This window comes from Fukomys damarensis, unplaced genomic scaffold, assembly GCF_012274545.1.
Source record: "Fukomys damarensis isolate Sample0158 unplaced genomic scaffold, DMR_v1.0_HiC HiC_scaffold_1, whole genome shotgun sequence".
Taxonomy (NCBI): Eukaryota; Metazoa; Chordata; class Mammalia; order Rodentia; family Bathyergidae; genus Fukomys; species Fukomys damarensis.
The window spans coordinates 11726238-11748982 of NW_022900913.1; the positions used below are offsets into that span (position 1 = coordinate 11726238).

The window sequence follows — 22745 nt, forward strand, 5'->3', positions numbered from 1 at the left end:
TTCCTTTTGCTTCTGGCCTTCTGCTGACCTTGGAATGTGTGCTCGCCATCATGTGACTTTCCAGAATCAAGTGAGCTGGACTCACCAGTCATGTATGAGCTAGCCGGATGTGTGAACTCTGGAGCACTTTGTCCTTACTATGAGTAAAGACACTTGCAGGGGTGACTTTCCTCACTAGATTAGTCTTCCTCTGGACTGTGAACATCTTTGGAAATGATACCGATAAGATTTCCAGCTCCTTACTCCTGGTCATTAAACCAGGAGCCGGATCAGTACCTTATAATTAAATCAAGAGTCACATAGCTTTTTTAGGGGGGCAGCTATTTCTAGTTAGCCTCACACTTATTTGTATTATTCTATTCTGCCTGTTTTTGCTTCTGTGTTTCTAGCGAGGAGATTCTCTGCAGGGTAGGCAGGTTTGTACTTGGGTGGATACACAAGTGTTACACTCGGGATCTCAGCTTGTTATTCTTTCAGTGTTTCGAAGACTCAGTTTGGTTTTCTGGAAGTGTCTTCAGCTTCTGGGATTACAGCACCATTTGGCCTATAGATAGTAGCAGATTGTGACAGCTCCTCTTAATTCCAGAGAATTTAATGGGACATGGGGAGGAACATTAGTGCCAAAAATTCACCTTGAAAATTGGAAATACTTTCCTTGTGTAGGGCTGAGACAGGGGAGAAGGCGGAGGGCATCTGAAGACCTAGGACTGGAGCAAAGCTTGGCTCTGCAAGACCTAGCTTCTGCTTCTCTCTTTTACTTGGTAGAGGCTGGAACTCAATGGCATCAGTCCCTCTGTGCTAGATCTTATGATGCGAATCTTGACACTTGGGAGGAATAAGGTTAGTGCCATCACTGGCCTTCCATCCACCATGGCAGCATGGTCTCCCAGAAGACTGCCTCTTGGAATACATCTTAGAGATACTTGGAAACCTTTAGGCTCACAAATGCACATGGAATAACTACTGTGTCTGTGTTCTGAGGAAATCTGGGCTCAGAGAACTGAACTCCTTCAGCAAGAAAGAATTTGAGTATAGGTCTTCTGTTTGCCAGTCCTCTGCCAAGTGTGATATTTTCCACCTTAATTTGTCAGCCATCCATTTCATGTGTGATGGCAGAGCATCATGGGAATGAGTTGTGGAGTTAAGATGGGTCTGGTCCTGCTCTGGGATGTACTTGCCTGGGGACGCTGGGATAACTGATTTCTGCACTTTCATCCACCTATCTTAAAAATGAAGGTAATACAGCTTGGGTCTAAGTTTCCTGTGAAGACTAAATGAGATAACATACTGTGAAGTGTCACATACACTGCTCGATAACATTACAATTCTTACTTTCTCCTGTGTTTGGAATGCTTGAAATTCACACTTTTGCCATTTAAGTTCAGATTTATTTAATTTGTGGGTATCCCCTCAAACATCATGGGACTATCTTGTCACCAGCCCTGTGTGTCCTGGAGAAGCTGATTTGATGTCCTCTGTCATGAGAGAGATGATGATATTTGTCTACACATCTAGTTCAAAGTCTTAGCCTTTTTTTTTCTTTATAAATGGAGAAGCTAAAACTTATACTTGATGCTTGGTTCAGTTTAGCCACACACAGAGAAAGTAAGTTTTATTATTTAGAGGTTATTTTCATTATTTGGAGAAGTTTCCCACTGCTATTATGCTTACCTCAGATTTTAGCCTAAAGCTAAAAGTTTGTCTGTGTTTTAAAATAAAAAATTAGAGAGCTGATGAAAGACAGATTCCAGGATAAAATACGCATATTCAAACTCAGGGCAATTCTACATGATTATGCATTTGGTAGCACTTCAGGAGAGGCAGTAATGTCCTTGCAGCATTCTAATCCTTAGCAACATTTGAAATTTTAGGGCTTTTAAAATGAAAAGTGAGTGAAGGAAGGCTGGTGAGCCGCAGTGGGGAGCTGCTGGGAAACACGTGCTTTCCCTTTTCTTCCCCTTGTGCCTATTGCTTTCTCTCTCTTCTTCTGGACTCCTCTACCCCATGCCTTTTCGTTAGAAATAGGCAGGGCTTAGTCTTTTTCAGCTCACTTCGGGATGCTCAAGCTTTCTGCCGCAGAGATTTTGGTTAGAAATTAATAAACTGATTTCCTCAAGCGTTTCGCAGAAAGTTCAGTAGTGCATGAGAGCAACATCAAAAGTGCAGATTTGGTTGTTGTTGTTTGTTTAATTAGCATGAAAAATGTCTTTTTCATCCTTTTTTTGGAAGTTGGTGAATTTTCTTTCTTCTATTCAGAGTATGCATTCTTTCTCTAAATATGTTCGTTGGTAACTCGTCGTGACTATTGAGAAGAACTGAGCATGCGTGACAACATCTTGGACACTATCCAGTCAAGTTCAGTTATTTTCAGATTGAACAGCAGTCTCAGAGAGTCATCCCAAAGAAATGTTTGTAGTTAGGTTGACCCATGTGACGTTATTATCTTGAGTCTTTTTCACTTTCAGAAACAACAGTTTCATTTGGTTCAACTCTAAGAAAGATAGTTCACCATTTCTTACCTTAGGCTAAATTATTTTGTCTGATGTACATGATATGTTTTCTGTATTGGATATTCAATATTTATTTGCTGATAGAATACTAGGCCTGAAGGTGATCTGAGTAATACTAATTCCAGTTAGCTTTTGAGGCATTTGCCTCTGCACCATGCAATGAAAGTAAAATATTTTGCTTTTGAATGAGGCTGAAAAGACAAACAGGGGGTTTAATGCGTTGGCTGTACTGGCTTTTTGTAGTATGTGGAGGGAGACATATGGTGGGTCAAGGAGGTCAAGAATTTGGTTAGGTATTTGGAAAATAAACAGTTGAAAAAGTTAAAAGTGTATCTGTTCTGATCTTGGGCGGTCTAGGCCACTAAACCTAACTACTCTGTGAAATGGTGTTTCTGGTCCTTACTCGGTGGCGAGGGAGGTGCATTCTACGTGAATGATGGGAGCACCCCATAGCCATGCAGTAGCCAGTCCGAATTCCTGATTCATGTAATTCAGGGTAGGAACAGGAGCTGGATTTGCTACTCCCAGTTTATGCTGAGGATAGAGGTGAATGGTGTGGTGAGTCTGTGGGCTTTGCCTTGGATAACAGGGCTGAAGAAGGGCCCCAGGGAAAGCAAGAGGCAGATGCTATAGAGTAGTAGGTGGATCCAATATGGAGACTCACAGAAGGCTTTGGAAGTGTTGCAGAACTCAGGTTGTCAGAATTATAGACTGCTCTTCACCATAACAACGTGTACTAGTGATATGACACTTCAGCCTCTGCTCAGTGCAAAAATGCCAGACTCAGCTCCCTTCTTGATTAGAGTGGAAATGCATTTCTCTCCTTTCTCCATGTCCACTTTCACTGCTGACTTGAGCTGCCTTGAACTGCTCCTTTCTGCATCAGAGCACAGCCAGGTAAAAACCTGGTGAGTCTTTACATTCTGAACACTCTACCTGTGTGAGAAATGAGGTTTGCCATGGCTTTTGCTCATCTCCCAGTATCTAGAGCATGGGTATCATCGACAGTGAGTTGTTCCCAAGGGCTCCGGGGTGTAGTCTTTTGCCAGCTGCAGTGATTTCAAGCCAGTGATCCCAGAGCCTGTAAGAAGGTAGAAATGCCAAAGCAGTAAGAAAATATACATAAAAACAAATTGATATATTCCCAAGAGTGCTATACATGCCAGCTGTGATTATGAGTATGGAAAGTGCCAAAGGACTGTAAATGATACCAACATTTCAAGTGAGGAAGTTTGCTCTGAGACCCAGGAAAGGTGGTGCAGGCATTGCAAATGAAAGAAGGTGGCATTGTGAAGAGATGTCATTTCCAAACCAGCAAGAGTTAGGACCGGGGCACATGGCTGTGCCGCATGTGGTGAGTGGGGAATTACAGTCTGGCTGCACTGGTTGATATGGAGAGATCTAAAAAAATACACCCGGGAAGACAGACCTGGCCCCGATTTATTAATCTGATTGTTAACTCAGAATCAATTGTTTGGATTAAAGTGATGACCTAGACATTTAATTTAGAAGTGTTTTATACCTGGACTAAAGCATGCCTTTAGTGCAGTATTCATGGAGAACAATTATTATGGGCCCAACATCAAACCAAGTGTGTATATGCATTCATTCATGGAAAGGCAGCACATTTCATAAGGAAGCTCACCAAGGCAGGGAATGAACTGTTTTCCCACAGCCAGGCCGTGCTAAGGGACAGGAGTTTGGATCTATGTACACTGATCCCACATCTGGGCTTTGCACAAAGGCTGCAGTAGGAAGCTAAGAGGATATGGCAGAGCCTGGTGTTTTCTTTTTTCTCATTGATTTTATTGGTACGTTTTAGGTATACAGTATAGTTACATTCATCATTGGGATCTTGTACCTTTACGTGTCAGGTCTTGGTTCTCATTTTTTCCCCTTGTCCCTGCCCTCCTTTCACCCCCTCCTCCCATCCCCTTTTACAAACTCTTTATTTCCGTCTTTTCATTTTCTCACATTTTTTTCTTTTCCCTTATTCCCGTTCCCCTACCCTTCCCACTTTCCCTACACCATTAGCCCTTTTCTTCCTATTTCACATTGTCAATTATACCATTAGGATCTTATGTACCATTAACAGTTTTTCACACCAGAGAAACTATTCGGTATTTATACATGTGTGACTTATTTATTTCACTTAGGAGTCTATCCTCAATATGTATCCATTTTCCTATGAATGACTCTAATTTATCATTCTTTATGGCTGAGTAATATTCCATTTTATAGAAAAACCACATCTTCTTTATCCAGTTTCCAACTGATGGGCAAATGGGCTGTTTGCAACTTTTAGCTATTACAAACTGTACCACTATAAATATAGGTGTGCATATATCACTGTGATATGATTCTTTTAATTCTTTTGAAAAAATAGACAGAAGAGGGATTGCTGGGTCAAATGGAACCTCTAAACCTAGTTCTTTGAGGTATCTCTATATTGATTTCCATAGTGGTTGCACCAGTCTGCACTCCCACCAACAATGGAGAAGGGTAGAGTCTGGTATTTTCATTTACTAGCTTTGGGAGGGTTACACAGCCTGTGCCTTAGTTTTCCTGTGAGGACCATGGGGAGAGTAGCTGAAGTCCTAGCTCCTGGAGTGAGGACTTAATGTAACAACAGGAGTACAGAACAAGCTCATAGAGGTTGGCTGCTGTTAGAGGTAAGGAGTATTGCACCAGTAATCCCTTTGCATGACAGAAGAGAAAACAAGGATTAGAGATGGTAGGTGGTTTGTTCAAGTACAAAGTTGAGATGTAAATGAAGCACTCTGCTCTGTAAGACTGAGTGCTCTCGTATTTATAGCAGGAAATCAGCTAAATCAGAATGTATGGTCATGCCAAGAGTGGGTTAACGTTTTTCCTTTGAAATGCCTAAGAAAAAGTCATGGTAGAATTGAGTGATGTAGGTATGTGTGTAGAATATGTGTTTTCAATAGACAAAATAATTATTTAGAACTAGTCATTAATTTTCCCCCTTTCCACTTCTTCATATGGCTCTCCCTCACATTAAAACAAAAATAAACATCAACTTTCAAAACATGAAATTTTATATGTTGCTTTGTAATAGACCAGGAAGCAACCATTTTGTAGCGTTCTGTGAGTCACCCTAGGAAATCAGTCAAACACAAGACAGGGATCATGGGAACTCTGGTTGGTAGCCAGTTGAGTACCGGTGGCTCAAGCGAAGCCCCCCACTTGTGGGATCTGACGCTCTCATCATGTGTAGAGCATCAGAATCGAATTGAGACATGGGAAGCCCAACCAGGGGTTCTGCTGCAGGACTGCTTGCTTGCTGACTGGTGGGGAAAATGCCTCAGCCCCACACATTCTGGTGAAGCAGAGATCACAGTGATTGGCTGCGTTGTGCTAAGACTAGAGTCGGAGAAGTACAGCACTTTGTTTTTTTCCTGTATCTCTCATATGTTAGAAAGGACGAGAAGAGCAGGGGAGAAAACAGTCCACAGTGTGTGATTCCCATCTCGTTTTTCCGAAAGGTACGTAAATCTTGGAGCTAGTAAGATTATTCTGCCTGACTGAAACCATATATTTGAAAACATCTCCCTAGATAATATCATACTGAGAAAAAAATGCCATCTGAGATGCCTGAAATTCTTACTTCTTATTTAAATGAGTTAAAGGCCTATAAATTACATTGCAACAAAATCTTTATGAACATATTCATAACATGAGCGTACTCTAAGATTTCTACCTGGGTTACACATGTGTCTTCATCAAATGCAGCTTGCACTTTTTGATGAGGAAAGTTCATTTTATGAGAAGGTGAGTGAAGAAGGACTAGAGTAGAGAAAGACTTTAATGTGCAGATTGAAATCTTAAATTCCCAGTTTGGGCTGGATGGGAGAGTAGTCAGAATGCTCTGGACACCTTTATGGACGAAGTGATTCCTTTGTGCTGCAAGTTTTGGGGAAAATAACTCTGGGAAATTTTGTGGTTATTAACGAAGAAGCAGCACAAGGAAGAGAATGAGAAAAAGAACAACAGCTGTCCTTGAAGTGTTTGATCTATTCTGGCCAAAAGGCAAAACTATTATATTTTCAAAAGAAAGAAGAGATTAGCTCCTAAGTTGCTATATTCAAGAACTATTCCAGTTACAGGCAAGATTTATTCTGCTTAATGTATCTCCTTTTATAGAAGCCAGACCTTTCGCTTCCCTGGCTTCTACAAACCTTAACTTAGGTTGTGACCGCAATTTATATGATAAAAGGGCTGTAAATGTAGAATTTAGTGGCAGTGATTTTTAAAATGCATAAGGCTTTGAAAAATACAACACAGATTATAGATGGAAGCTGAGTTAAAGTTTTTAAAAGAAGAAAGAGCAACGAAGACATCTTTTGATTGCTCAGAGCAAATTAAACTATTTCCCAAGGACTTATTGGATTTATTGTGTGGCTAAATGTAGTGCTTCTTAGTTTGACTTGCCTATGCTTATTTAAACCATTACAAATCATCACTGTTGAAGTTATTACTTTATACCTGCTCAGTCTTTTATAGAGTCAGTCTCTAAAACTAGTATTCCTTTGACTTGGAAAAAATATCTTACTTTTATGATGAAGATTTCATGTCTTAGATTCAAATTATCATTTTGGTAGTCATAAAATTGCTGCAGTTCCAGTGCTCACCACCAGGTGCAACAGAGAGACTCTTCTTGTCCTTTATTGGTGGCTATTAAAGCATTTGAGTAGCAGGTGGGTATCAGACTGATTTGAACTGCTAACATTTCGGTGATGTCCTTACCTCATTTCTTTCTGTTTCTCTGTTTTTCCATGTGCATCTTCATCGCCTGACAGTGTCTGTTTTCTGTTGCTGCTACAGAATACCACAAAGAGGGTAATTCTTAAGGAAAGGAAGTTAATTTAGCTCTCTGTTTTTGAGGTTGGGAAGTCCAAGGGCAAAGCCACACTGATGTGTATGGAGGCCCTTGTTCCTGGTGGAGGGGGAAAGGGTGAGTGCAAAAGTGAAAGCAGCAGAGTGGATTTGCTTTCTATCAGCTGTTCTTGTGATAAGCAGCCTAGTCCTGGAATAAAGAGATTCATCCATTTACAAGGACTCTGGCCCTGTGACATAGTCATTTCTCGTTAGGCCTCAGCTCCACATGTGGTTGAAAATCAAACTTCTAACTTTGAAGTTTGGGGACATAGAGCCATAGCGCCTTTTTGAAATAATATGGCATGAATCAATAGGGGCAGGGAAAGAGGGATAGAGAGGAGAGAGGGAGAGAGGAGGGGGGGAGAGAAGGAGAAAGAGGTGGGGGAAGAGGAGAGAGAGCAGGAGAATATCGTTCCCTGCCATGCAGCAACTTTCTCCATCATCCACTGATCCACTGCTCCTCACTGTCAGCCCAGGCAGACTCGATAGGGAGGGCGGAAGATACACTTAAGTCCTCGGGCTGAGACAGGCACAGCTCCCAGCTGAAACTAGAGATGAGATCAGTATGGCCCACCGTGTGGCAGCTACAGGGTTGGGAGATGGATGGATTTGGTGGTTGGCCGTTCACTGACTTCAGTCATCCCTTCAGCCCTCCGCCTTCCAGCCATGGAGTGGAAGGGTTCTGCTAGTCCGGGAGGCTCTCTGTTGCTGTCATTTGTCCTTTCTGTGTTGCTCTGTGCTCAGAGACAAGTAGTGGCAAAAATGGTCCCTCTATTCCTGTGTAGCAGAACTGCAGCTTCCCAACATGGGCCGAAGGAAAATATCTCCCCCTCCAAGTAAAGGGAAGAGATGTGGAAGGAGAATAAGCGTACTCTTATGAGGTATGGTAGGTGAGAACACTGGGACTGCCGTCTGGGACTAGAAAGACCCCATGGGATTGGCAAGTTCCAGTAAGTACCCAAACTGAAGACCCAGCTGTGAAATAACCCAGCTATTCTTGGGGGTAATTGATGACATTTTCAACCTAGTAAGGAGCACGTTAGCTGCTTTTATCAATGTGGCTTTGCCCTTGGACTTCCCAACCTCAAAAACAGAGGGCTAAATTAACTTCCTTTCCTTAAGAATTACCCTGTTTGTGGTATTCTGTAGCAGCAACAGAAAACAGACCGTGTCAGGCGATGAAGATGCACACAGAAACTGTCTGTCTCTTCTACCTTTCCACTTAACTTTTAGGCCTTTTTGACATTGTCTTGTGGTTCTGATGTTGTCTATGGTTTTGCTAGAGGGCTTTTAACTTTTTAAGTGAGGAGTAGCAAAGGAGGTGAGGGTGGAAAGCTGAAAGGAACTCACAGGACATACAGATCGTGAGTTAGTGATGGGTGATTAAAACAAGGAACAAATGCTATAAAAACACATATTGATCACAGAGGGAAATGGTCACTCAGGATTGGAGGTGTGACATCCCAGGTGGAGGGTTAGATGCCGGGAAGCACTCAGGGGCTCTACTAGTTGAGGGTCACAGACTTTCCAGTTTAGTGCTTTCTTAGCTGTATTTGGTTCCTGTATTTTCTCTGAGGGAGAAACTTATTTTTACCTGTGATTCGTTAATAAATGGACACAATAGATCCTGATTATTTTGTACAAAATAAGAATAAGATCTTAACTGTGCAGGCTTTTCCCCTCTATCACTGTTGGTGGGACCATTGCTATGACTGAAAGGAGAAGAAAAAGGAGAGTCAAATCCTGTTGCAGTTTTTCGACAGATTGATCATCCGTGGTGATTAAGGTAAACACATGTAAAAGCACTTTTTGTAGCTGGACCTGGTGGCGCACGCCTGTAATCCCAGCACTTGGGAGGCTGAGGCAGGAGGATGGCTGTGAGTTCGAGACCAACCTGGGCTACATAGTGGGTTCCAGTTCAGCCTCAACTACATAGTGAGACCCTGTCTCAAAAAAACAAAACAAAACGAATCAGTGAGTGGCTGTGAGATACAAGGTCTATAACCCTCTGCCTTTAACCTGAGGCTGAGCCGCAGAAAGCCGCAGAGAATCTGAGGGAAATGAGGACCGGCTGTGCCATCACTAGATGACGAATGGCACTGGAGGGTTTTCCATGCTTTCCACATCTTCAGCGTCTGTGGGAAGAGCTTCCATGGTTGGGCTGGCTTGGCCATGGGCTTTGGATGAATGAGTGAGTCAGTCAGAAGAGGTGCGTACAGGCTTCCTGACATGGGAGGCTCTTACTGCTAGGGAAGGAACCCGTGGCTTCGAAACACAGCAGAGAGCTCCAGAAAGATTGCTGGCCTTTCCTTGAACTTGCAGACTAAGCAAGACACAGTCTTCTCCTGACCTTTGGGCCACAGTGGCCTTTCAGGACTTGCAGGAAGAAAGGGAGGATTAATTGCTGGTGCAAATTGTGGTGATGTTGTTATTAACATAAGAATGACTTTTGAGTGACTCATATTACAGTGGGAATTCTTCCATTAGCGCCCCTAGCCTTTTAGCCTGTCCGTGGTTCTGATCCTCTCATTAGGCCATTCAGATCCCCAGCTGTGAAGCACCATCTGTCAGCAGCAGGGACAGCGGCATCTGTCTGGTCAGCTGGCATCTGTGTTAACTCCTGCACAGTGGCCCAGAGGTGGGTGTGTGCCTCAGGGGAGTGGGCTCTGCCTTGGGGACCTCAGGGAAACATCAGCTGCCCTTTTTAACAGGAAACCGTCCATGCTGGTGGGCCAGGCCTTTGCTTTTCACAAGCTGAGAGACTCCTTTAGACATTTTACCTTTCATGGTGCTTTAAATCCTACTTGCTAATTTTGCTGTTCTACTTATAGTAAGGATAGCACCACACAATGAAGCTAGAACAAATGTTCATGTAAGAGACTCAGCGTGGAAATTTCTGTATAATTCTGCAGAAAATGGTGTTGGACTATCTTCTGGCTTGAATTATATTTCCCCCCTTCCCTGGTTCCCGTACTTCCTGGAACACCACTCTGATGGTCTTATTCAGAGACAGGGTTGTTGGAAATGTCCCTGGTTGAGTGTACACTGAGTAGGATGGTCCCTAATCCAGTAAAACTGGAGAAGAGACAGAGAGACACCGGAAGGGAAGACACCTGTGTCCATGAGGCAGAGATGGAATCATGCTGCCAGAAGCCAAGGATCAACAAAGGTTGGGACAGGAACATGGCACAGATTCTCCTTGTAGCCTTTGGAGGGAGTGTGGCCCTGTTGGCTCCTTGATTTCAAACTTGTAGCTTTCATAATTGATAATACAGTTTTGTTACTGCAAGCCATCTGGCTAGTGGCAATTTTTTTATAGTAACCGGGAAACTAATATAGAGAACTGGACAGTATGAGGTCCCAGCTGGGCATCTGTGCAGTTTTGAGAGCTCTGGTCGCTTAGGCATTGTGTAAGGATTCTCCGTTGGGCAGCACAGATTCAACTGGTGCCTGGAAGGCAGGGAGGATGCTTATTAGGAAACGGGGGACCAGGGTTATTCTATTCGGATAAATGTCCAGTTTATTCCTGCAGTCAGATTCTTGTTCTTGTTTCAACTCACCACATGTGTCCTATGCCCATAATATCCCCAAGCACAGTACTTACTTTTGGGGACAAGGTGCAGCATGAGATCAGGTGCTGAGCCTACCCTCAGGAGCTAATGACGAAGTAGAGACAACGGGATAAATTCTGTAAAGCGCACAGTAGTACTTGAACACTCTCAAGTGCTTTGACCTTGGACAGATCTTTGGTGTTCAAATTCCTCCCCAACTCTCAAAAGGAGGAACACAGTACTTTAAAACAATGGTATTTGAAGCTTTCACTTAGTGATTTTAGTTTGAAGCTTAATCTTAACTGCGTTAAATTTAATTTTATTCCTGTGCCTGTGGCTTATCTCCCCAATCCACTATACGCTATGCCTTGTTTGTTTCTAGTGGTTTATAATCTTCTGCATGCAACAGATTGGGTATGCACTTTTCAATTAAATTGGGTTATCTGTTAAAAACATTATTAGAGCAGGTGATTAACAGCATTTATTATTATTTATTATATGCCATTACAAATCATTTACTCATCTACCTCATTTTTTTCTAATAGTGCTTTATGAACTACCTTTACTTACTATTCACCCAATTTACAGATGAGGAAACAGAAATTAATGCCTTCAAGGTCAGCCAGCTAGACACTAGTGAAGGCAGGAATCTGATCCAACTCTAGCTGGTCCCTAGGGTGGCTCTGGTTGCATTTGGCTGACTCTGTTCAGCCCTCCTGTCAGCTTCTGTGGATTTAAGCCCACTGGGTAGAAGTCATATCATTTTCTCTTTCTTCCTTGTAATCACAGCCACTGGGAGCAATATAGAAAAGATTGGTTTTAATTGAGGTTTTTATCTAACGAAGCCTTTTTCTGCCGAGGAAGAGGAGGAGTGCAGTGCTAAGATGGGGAATCCTTGCTGATCTACTACACTGGTATCCGCCTCATTCTTTCTGTGTTCACCGTGTAGCCCCTAAGCTAACAAGGCTGAAGTGATGCCTCTGTCCTCTGGATCATGGTTCTACAGGGGTCCATGTGGCATGGGGTGGTTTTCTCCTGCGCTTTCAGAGTGGGCCAGTCCCTCCAGTCCCTCCAGCCCTGTCTCCCTAAGGCTGCAGCTCCTGTCTTGCCTGCAAGAAAGTAGTGGGTCTGCATGTCGGGAACAAAAACGATAGTCCAGGTACCCTGGCTGTTCAGCTCCAGAGCAGGTCTTGCAGCAAGAGTGCGTTTGCTGACTTCATTGTGTCATTTGGTAATGGCATAAATTCTTGGCTTTTCTTGGACTGAGCATGCGACTCATTCAACAGGCAGCTTCTTAGGGGCAGCTTCATTGTCTTGGGCCCAGCGTAGCTCTGCATGAAGTAGGTGTTCAGTTAATGCTTCTTGTTTGCCAGCTCTGCCTGGGACTGATGCAGATGCAGGTGCAGGCATGTGTCACGTGTGTCCTGCTCAGTAGCTCAGAAAGCACTTGCTAGGTGAGTTAGGAAAGGAAGGTGAAGAAAGAACTAGTTAGAATATTAAATACCTTGAAAGGGGAACAAAAGCCTGACTCCTGCGGTATCCTTTCTCTTTCATTTGCTTTTATTCCCTCTTCCTTCTTAAGACCCACTTCTAACTGCTGCAGGGTAGAATAAAGAACAGAAACAACAACAAAAACCAAGGATACCATTGAGTGTTTTTCACTCACTAGGAAGTGAAGCAGAATTCTTGGGATTCTACTCCTCCTCATTTGCCTCTACTTCAAGGCCTCCAACCTTGGAGAAGTCATCTATTAAACTGCTCCCTTTTGGCTCGAAAGAGCTAATGCATTTTTACAACATGTGTCCAGTTTCTTTTGAAAAAGTAATATGCACCTGGGCCAAGAATTAAGCCACATCCTTCTTCAAGATAACTAATATTATTAATCTGTACCTACATAGCTTTAAACTGTGGATCAAAGAAATGAGAAATTATTTCAGAATAACAGGAAAAATGACCGTGAGTTTAAGACACAAAAACAGACTCAGGGCACCTTTGATCTTGATATTGGAGAAAATTCTCTTTCTTTCAGTGTGGACAATTAATATTGAATCCGACGCACAGAGTCTACTACCCGCAGCCAGAAACAAGGTAGTATAGAGAAACAGGAGACACAGGGCTGAGGCAGTCACATGGATCCACACAGTAGCCTGTGGATTGAACATTAGAAGTCTAGGATCCAGGTGAGAAATCCAGCGCATACTGCCCAGAATTCACACAGCAAGTCGGTTTTGCAAGAGATACTTTGGACTCCTAAAATACTTGTGGACAGGGGACCCCATCTATTCATATTTTGTCATATATTGATTTTTTATATGTCCTTTTCCCTGTGCGCTATTATGGATTAAAATGGGCATTCTGGCTCGCTTGTTTTAAATAGCTGCATATTAAAGTTCAACCTGGGCACAAGGAATAAGAAACATTTAGTTTTGAATGTTACCTATGGGAATTTTTAAATTAAAAGGGACTCAGATTCTCTCACTCATAAGATTCCCACTTAAAGAACATTCCCTTTGTCATCAAGCACCAGGAAAACCTGTCACACCCTAACAGAGGTCCCGGAGGACTGTGGGGTCGGAGGAAGAGACCAGCACACCTTATGCTAACATTCCTGGCTTAATAGTGTGTCCACAGTGACCGAAATGATTGATCCACCAAATGATTTCTCCGTAGTGCAATTTGGAATTATGTGCATTTGTATTAATCTTTTATAGATAACATTACTTTCCTCAGTGTTTTAGTTTTTTCTTGCTTTGGTGTTCATTTGTATTTGACACCGGATTACATGTTTATTTGTCCCACTTTGGAGTTTTAGCCCACATGGGAAAAACTTAAATATAGTAAAAAACTTCAGCAGATCCCAAAGGTAAAGTTCATTGGTCAAAAAACCAAATAACTTTCATGTAGGTAAAGCAGTTGAACAGTAGAACTGACAACTTTGCTTATGGGAAGGATTTTTACAGGATATATATGGTATATATGATTTAATTTTTGTGTATGTACAATAGTGACACTACTATTGTATATAATAACAAAAGGATTATTATTTTAAATTTAATTCTGTGGTTGTTGACACTGGTTGAACTATGATAATATGTTGGTATTACCGACTCCCAGGCTAGAGTCTTGTATGCACAGTGATGGTTCATTTTATGTGTCACTAAAATAGTATCCAGAATATGGACCTCATTATTCAAAGATGTTAGATATTTCCTAGGTACCTGCACAGTCCCAAAGGATATGCCGTGCAATCACAAAATATGGTAAAAATACATACTTAAAAATGTATTACAGTAAAAGACACATCACCATTAATCCCTTTCAGAATACTCCTTCTTGCTTTGAACACATCCATCCTTCTTGCCGTTTTTTTTTTTTTTTTTTTTTTTTTTTTTTTTTTTTTTTTTTTTTTGAGCAAAAAATTTTGAGACAGGGTCTCACTATGGAGTCAAGACTGACCTGGAACTCACTATGTAGCCCAGGCTGGTCTCGAACTCACAGCGATTCTCCTGCCTCAGCCTCCCGAGTGCTGGGATTACAAGCTTGTGCCACCACATCCGGCTTTCTTGCCATTTTTGAAGCAATTCTGGAGGTCCTTTCTGGTGAGTGTCTTTATTGTCCTTTCATATCCGCCTCAAGGGCCTGAAGTGATTCAAAACATTTACCTTTTATGATCATTTTGACTTGGCGGAAGAGCCAGAAGTCACACAGTGTCAGATCCTGTGAATAAGCTGGATGAGGACATGGTGTAGGTTTTTCTTTTTTTTTTTTTTTGGCTGAGGTAAAAGTTGCCATAAACTGGAAACTGCTGCAGAAAGTGACAAGGACAACGGGATAAGGGTGTCTGAGTGAAGGGGAGTATTTTGAAAAGGATTGAGGGCAGTGTGCCTTCCACTGTAATACATTTTTAGAGTTTAAACATTCAATTTAACATCTGGATTATTTTACTGAGCCATCACAATAACCCTAAGAGGTAAGACTTGTGATCCTATATGCCGCCTGGGGTGGCCTACATGAAAACTGGGTACAAATAAAACCGCGTTTAAGGCAAGATTCTATCCAGTTAATCAATCGTGTTTATTTGCAGATTTCATAATCCGGAATTTTCCTACCTGCTAAAATCAACACGCACAGCACACTGAGGTGACCAAGTCTTCAGTGTCCGCTTTCCCAAGAGCGTCAGGAAATCAGTGCTCGCTCTGCTTGCTTCAGCTCTGCTCTGAGTACAGTGTTCTTTCCGTAGTCTGTGTAGCGCTGCTTCTTTTTGGGTTGATGGCTTTTTGGTGGTGATTTCGGTTCCGAAACGACCGCCAGGTGGAGTGTGGAAGAGCTGTCTTGTGTTCCTGGAGGCCAGGGAGCTGTCATGTCCCCTGGGCGAGGAGGCTAAGCTGATTTCAGACGTGCGTTATCATGATGTTGGCTTTCATTTTAGTGTTAATGAATCTAAAACACACATTAAGCCGATATCTTTGAAGAGAAGCACACATAAAACAAGGTTATGTTTTGCTCACTCACTGAAAATGTGGTCAGAGGCTCACAGGAACCTATCCTTTTATTTCCTTTCAGTACGAGGTTTCACTATTCACTAATTCAGTGTATGTCTTGTCTTTATATCACCTAACTAACCTTGAATAATGAGAGTCAGCTTTCTGTGTTATCTTGCCGTCCTTAGCTATTTACTTGATTTAATGCTCAGCCAGTCAAAAAATTTGCTTATCCAAAGACATTCACTGTCAATGAAGACAGTATTGCTTTCCCCAGGGAAACCGGTTCCTGGGAGGTGAAAAGCATCCTTGGCCTTTTTAAGTATAAAGTGTGTGTGCGCGCGCACACACACACACACACACACACACACACATACAGATATACAGTATGTCTCTGGTTTTACAATGTCCCTGGGTAGGACAAGTAGGAGAAAAAGTCTAAAAGTTTCCTTAGGGGAATAATAATCAAAAACAATCTAGAATTTCTGGTGTGTGGCATGGTGAATACTTAAGATGAAGCATGGGAAATATGTATTTGAGTACTCAACACACCATGTGAACACAATGTTCCTGGTATAAATAATGCTAATTGATTCTATTCCCTTTCGTACAAGGCCAGAATTTAGTAATCTGGAGTTTGTGACCTCAGAGAGGTGGTGTGCACCCGTGTTCTCAGGCATGTCCAAGAATTTCCTCAGAAATTTGTCTGTCTTTGTGATTTCAGCTGTCACCTTAAAATGAATGTTCCCAACGCAAAGAAATCATAAACATTAAAGGTGATGGATATAGCAGTTATCCTGATCATTGTATACCTATATTAAATGTCAAACTGAAATCCATGAATATGTTCAATTATGCGTCTACTAAAAATTAAGGAACAGTCATTGTATATTACTTCCCCTTTCTAACAAGTTCCTCCCCCAGGATTTCATTATCAAAGTTTCCCATATTCCAAGGAAGGCACTGTGCTTCAGTGTTTGGGCTACGGAAGAAAGGAACAGACTTAGAAATGTGAATGACGGAGACCCAGTGGAGGTCCAGTGATGGTCCCCTTGGTAGGGGAGAAAAGGTCTTCCTGAGTCCAGCAGAGGATACTGGTGTTGAGGTTGCAGATTGAGTCTTCCCTGGCCCCAGGGAGGACAAGCTCGCCAGTCCAAAAGAATACTGGCTTTCAGAGCAGCCAGGACTACACTTAAGTTTTGAAAGACAGGTTATTCTCTGCAAAATCTTTCACATTAAACTAATGCTGTTAATTTCACTGTTATGGATTTTATTATTTCTGTGCTTCATTTGTTCTTTTGGTTTGGTTTTCTCATTGAGTCAGAGCTAGAACATATGGAATTTATTTCTGCTTTTCCGTTTGCACATCACTAAACAATAATATAATTAAAATAATTTAAGTCTGTATGTTGGCGGTGTGCAGTGATGCTTTTTGCCCCATCAGAAGTGTTTGTATTACTCAGCTTTGAAGAGGAATGTGATCGATCATTGAATCATACACTGTTCGAGGTGTTAGGAAGCTTTTATTCCAATCATCTTCTCTACCAGATGTGGACATTGAGCTTTTAGGAGAAGTGAATGCCCAAGATGGAAAAGCAGAGGAGTGGTAGCCTGAGGCAGAGACCAGATTGACATACCAGTTCCCAGCCCCTCAGGGCAGTCCACCTACAGTTGGAAACCGTGGCGACCACTGCCTGGCCGCTGGGCTGAATAGACACAAAGTAATGGAGTACTGCACCATCCCAGCCAACTCTGGGAGAAGACTGTGTGAAATGGGCAGAGATGATGGAAACAACAGATTTGCTTCAGAGCCATAAGTCACAGGGAGTGAGAGGCAGTAGTGAGGAGACAGCAGCCATTGGTCTGGTCTGGCGATGTCCATGTGTTTCAATTGTTCCAACATAAGCATAGCAAAGTCTCCTCAAAATCCAAGCCCATTTGTGCTTTTCTACTCTTTATGAATTTAGACAGTAAGCTCTTTCCACCTAACTGTGATTGTGTACTGTCTCAGTCCTTTCAGATGACTTTAACCAAATGCTGTAGACTGGATTGCTTATAAATAACAGAAGTTAATGCCTTACAATTCGGGAGACCAAGAAGTCCATGATCAAGGTGCTGGCAGGTTAAGTGTTGGGTGGAGTTGGTTCATTCACAGCCATCTTTCCACTGTGTCTTCACATCGTGGAAGAGGTCGGGCAGCTCTGTCATAAGGGCTCCATTCTCATAATTTAATTGCTTCACAAAGACCTCGCCTCGTAGTACAATTTTTGTGGGTTTAAGAGTTTAATATACGAATGTTGGGGGAACCTGAACATTTGGCCCTTGCATGTGCCATTGGGCTGGTAAGACTACTGGAAAACAGCATTTCCCAGGTGAATGTTATAATTCTTTTTTTTTTTAATTGAGTTTATTGGTACATTTTAGGTATATTGCACAGTTACATTCATTATTGGGATCCTGTACCTTCACATGACAGGTCTTGCTACTCATTTTTTCCCCTTGTCCCTGCCCTCCCTTAAATGTTATAATTCTAATCACAATGTGTGGGGTAAAGAGTTCCTCTATGATGAATTATTTGGTCATTGCATTAGTTTTCTATTTCTGAATAAAAATATACGGTACCTTAGCAATGTATGTAACTCAAAGTCCACTGGATTCTTTCTTTGGGTCAGAATTCTGGGCATGGATTAACTGGGTCTTTTCTGCAGTGTTGCAGAGCTGCAGCCAAGGAACTGGTCATCCAGGCCTCAGGGTCTTCTTCCTAACTCCCATGCTTGTTGGCAGAATTCACTTCCGTGAGATGGTAGTACACATGGTAGTAGGGCTATAAGACGAGTGAGAAGAGGCTCTCCCAGATCCTCTTAAAGAGTTCACCTAATTAGGTCTGACATACCCTCAACTTTCAGTTGATCAAGTCTGCGCCTTAGGGACTTTAATTACATATGCAAAATGCTCTCACGTTTGCCCTATTTTATTTGCTGAATGTCAGTTATTTGCAGGTTCTCCTTATGCTCAAGGGGAGCCGGTGACACAAAGACATGGTCACCTGCGAGGCATGTTTGAAATCTGCCCATCATAGCTATTAGTTACCTCTCTCTCTGGGAAGTAAAATGTAGTTCAGATTACAGACTTTGATTTGACATTTGGAGACTGTTTATCAATTGGCAGCAACGTGTACGATTCTGTTAAAGTTAGGAGTAGAAACTCAGTCTTGAGCTAAGGTAATATTCCGACCAGGACTTCTCAACCTCAGCAGTACTGACATTTAGGTGGAATAGTGCAGATAGTGTGGATGACCGCTCTGTGCATTCCGAGGTGCTGAGCAGCACCCCTGGCTACTACCCAGCAGATACCTGTAGCAACCTGGCCCCAGTTGTGACAACCAAAAATAATACCAGACATTGCCAGATATCTATCGCCTTGGATGGAAAGATTGTCTCTAGATAAGAAACACTGTGACAGAAAAATGAAGTGTTTCTTATATTTAAAGAAACACGGAATTTGTTTTCTTAAAATGGTGTGGCTATGTGGTAGCAGAAGGCTCTTGGTCCTCCTGATAATGCCTCCTTCCTGGATTTGCTCATTTGCTTTACTGAGAAATGCATGGTTTGTGGCTGCAAATAAAAATTAATGCAGTAGATGTGTTCCCCACATACACTTTCTTACCCACATGGATGCCAAAATGAAACTATGCTGTCATATTTGACTGTGTTTTATAATCTTGTCTGAGTTTTTAGTCAAGCCATCTTATAAGAGGTTTTTAGCTCTGCTGTAACATAGATCAGATATTTCCCAGAAGAGATTTAATACATAAGGCAAAAAACTTAATAAACTCCATTCCTGATATCCGAGCTCCTTTCTTGGAAATAAGTGATGTGGCTTGGTGAGGAACCTAGCGGAAGGCACCGTCTTCTACTTCTGAAATTACCAAACTCAAATGCTACTCATTTCTGTTCTCTCCAGGCAAAGGCAGCTCAAGCATCTCATCCGACGTGAGTTCAAGTACAGATCACACGCCAACCAAAGCCCAGAAGAATGTGGCTACCAGTGAAGGTAGGCATCTGGTCTTCATTATCTCCTGCCTTCCCTTCACAAGGCTGGCTATTTTTGGAAGACAAAGAAAGTGTGGGGGTTTTAGTTCAGTGCTGCAGAGCGGGAGTGTATGAGATTATTAAAAAGAAGGTGAAGGATCTCTCGAAAAGTCTCTTTTTGGTTGCACTGTTACTGCTGTGGAGTTGATAGGATTGAAGTGTCTTGATTCTAAGGTCGATGTCATTATTTTGTGAAGCTATAACAAGCCGATTTAAGGGAAGTCTTTGTGATCTTAGGTACTTGTTTTTGACTATGGAAAACAGTATGATCATAAAACTACTGTGCTGCAGTTGAAAGCTTCTAGAAGAACTTGTAAAATAATGCACCTGGAATTAAAGATTGTGCCAGTGGGAAGGTCATGGTCAGTGTAATTTTTAGAACTTGAATTAATCCCCAACATTTTGGAGTAGCAAAATAAATGTGTTTCATTAAATAATAAGTGGAAAGTTGTGCCAACTGGGCAAAGATTGATCTCATTGGTATTCTTGGTGCAGAATTTTGCCATCTGTGTTTGTAAAATACATTTTAGAATTTAATTGCTCCACAATGCTTTAGAATTGTCTGAGTTATCACCCTGTTGAGTGAGGAATTGTTTTTCTGGTAGGGATTTAGTGTAAAGTTGCCCGAATTATAGAATCTGCCCCTTTCATTTGGATGTGAAACACAATGAAGTGTTTTCTGAAGATGAGTTGTTTCTCAACTAATTGCCCCATGAAAGCCTAGTGGGAATACCAGTTGAGCGACTGTGATGTGTCAGCTCGTTTTCAGTGTTTGAGCAGGGTGTTGTAGAGGCCCACGTGTAATTTTGTTTCTGAGGCTTACTGTCTGCTGCTCATGACATGGAGAAGCATGCTGAAGGTGGCCTGTGGGTTTCTCTGGTTGCTCTTGCTCTGTGTTACAGTTTACACATTGATGATGACAGTTTCCCTGTGCTGGGTATATCTTCTATGTTCATTTCTTTTAACTTTGTTTATTTCAGGCAGCACAGAAATACCTTTTCTGGGGTTGTTACTCCTCCGTGGATGCATAAAATCTCACAACCGGATTATGTGCTCTTGCATTTAAAACCTCAGCATTGTTTAATGTATATCACCAACATTTCACTGTTTCCCTCCGTGCACTGAAGCACTAGGAAGCAATCCAATTTTAATTTTCTGTCTGTTGATTCTAATATGGGTATTAGACTGTTCTTGAAATTCATTTAAGTTAATGTGCAAGTCTGGTTAATTGATTCTAGACACTGGCTTTTGAGGGTCTCATTCTTAGAAGCCAGAGTGCAAATCACTTCAGCTTAATTCACTGTGATCTTCTCGAGAGGGACGTGTGTTTAGGGAGATAAATCACTCCTTTCCACCATAATTTTCTAGTCCTTATTACCGTAGTGATTTGTCTAATTTGAGTGGCACTGAAAATACAAAGTTACACATTTAAATACTCTATATGCCTCTACATTTAAGTTTTCTTATTATATTCTCCTTCCTTTTAAAAATAGAAAATACAGAACTGTGAGGTTTGTTGCAGGAGCTGGGGAAAGGGACTATGGGGCTTTGGGCATTAAAAATAATATCTGCTCTTTATTCTTAAAAAAAATAATTCTACAGGGAATTCAGGTTTTCACTTTCTGTTGCCATTCTCCTAGGAGGAGGTGCAGGCCTAGCCAATGTTTTATACATTTTGTTATATGTATCTTCTGTCATTCTGAGAGAAGAACTGGAAAATGTGACATTCATAGGAAACAGAATTTTTAGCAACTGTGTTAAATTAGTATGAAACTTCTTCCTACATCTTTAGAGGAAGAATTCTATCCATTTGAAAGATACCATTCATTTGCTTCCATAACTGAAAAAGGTTGGAAAAAATGTTAATTTTGCTATTTTTGTGTATGAATTCACTGTTACAGGTTTTTTAATCAGTGGAAATTCAAAATGCTAAAAAATAAACAGTGTGTGGGTTTATTTACATAAAAATGTATTTCAGGGGTGTCTATTGGATTTTTCAAGGTGAAGCCAGGGTAGGCAGAGTTAATTTTCTCCAGACGCAGGTGACAGAGGCCTGGTCCACCTCTCTAGTGATTACGGCAGCCCATTCTACCTCCGAGTGAGGAACTGCTGGATGGTGTGTGAGTTTTTCCTTCTTCAAAGCACCTGGGTGACCCCTGAATGCAGCACTGAGGCCAACAAACTGAAGGCAAGAGCTGGCTTCTCAGACAGACTCCCGCAGAGCTCTTTGAGCAGGGTGTGGTGGTGTAAACCTGTAGAATCCCGGCATTCTGGGAGGCTGAAGCAGGATTGTGAGTTCCAGCCCAGCCTAGGCAATTTAGCTACTTAGTGAGACCCTGTCTTCTAATAAAAATTTTAATAAGGGTTGGAATTGTAGCTCAGTGCCAAGGTCTTGGGTTTAATACCCAGTATTTCCCCCTCCAATAAAAGGTCACCTTTCTCTTCCTATGTTTCTCTTTGTTTTCAAGAATGTTTAACCTTTGCTGTCAAGAGCATACTGGGTGAGTGTGTAACTGGCTTTCTGGAAGCTGTTGGATTATGTTGATTTTTGTGAGTTCCCTTATCATCTCCATCATCTGGTTTTTCACCTCTGGATTCAGTGAGATATATTGCCTTCAAGGAACAAAGGTGGAACTTTCAGGGTAAGGTCTGAATCATGTTGATTTCTAAAGGGAATATATACTGTGATGAATGCTATTCCATTTTTCGTGGAGCCTTTGAAAATTGTGGCCTTACTGATTAGAAGCATCTGGCAGTAGTACTGGTCGTTTCTGAGATAGGGTAGGTACAACATTAGTTCCCTGATTGTTGTTAGTGGTGTGTGGGTGTGTGTGGGTGTGTGTACACATGTACATGCATAAGTACCTGTGTGGTTGGCTTCCACCAAGTGGCTAATGGTACAGTGTTACAGGCAATGTCCCTCACTAAGGAACATATAGGCACCACTCCCACTCCCTGCAATGTGCGTTGACAGACAGAGTGAGGACAACAGGTAGAGGAGAGGGAAGGGCGCTTAAATGTGCAGTGAACTTGGGCAAAGATGGAAATTAACTGTAAGTGGACACAAGGAAAATTATCGGCGAAATGACTGTGGTCTGCGAATTTACTAAAAGCTATTGAATTGTGCACGTATAAAGCAGTATTGGGGGATCCACCTCTGCTGCACGACCTTCAGTTCTATTCTGCTTTTTTTTTTTTTTTTTGGTTTTTTTG

The 22745-nt window shown here is 41.8% G+C and overlaps 1 protein-coding gene across 3 annotated transcripts in view; it reads left to right on the top strand.

Moving 5' to 3' along the window:
- Positions 1–22745, top strand: part of Fbxl7 (F-box and leucine rich repeat protein 7) — a 372113-nt gene that overhangs the window by 84936 nt on the left and 264432 nt on the right. The window contains exons 1-2 of one of the 3 annotated variants that reach the window (XM_010631523.3): positions 17262–17411; positions 19405–19494. In XM_010631523.3, coding sequence (XP_010629825.1) covers positions 17399–17411; positions 19405–19494 — 103 coding nt within the window. In that variant the 5' untranslated portion in view covers positions 17262–17398. Of the gene's footprint in view, positions 1–17261; positions 17412–17793; positions 17814–19404; positions 19495–22745 lie in introns of those variants that run through there. The other 2 variants (XM_010631526.3, XM_010631525.2) reach the window with 2 other exon arrangements.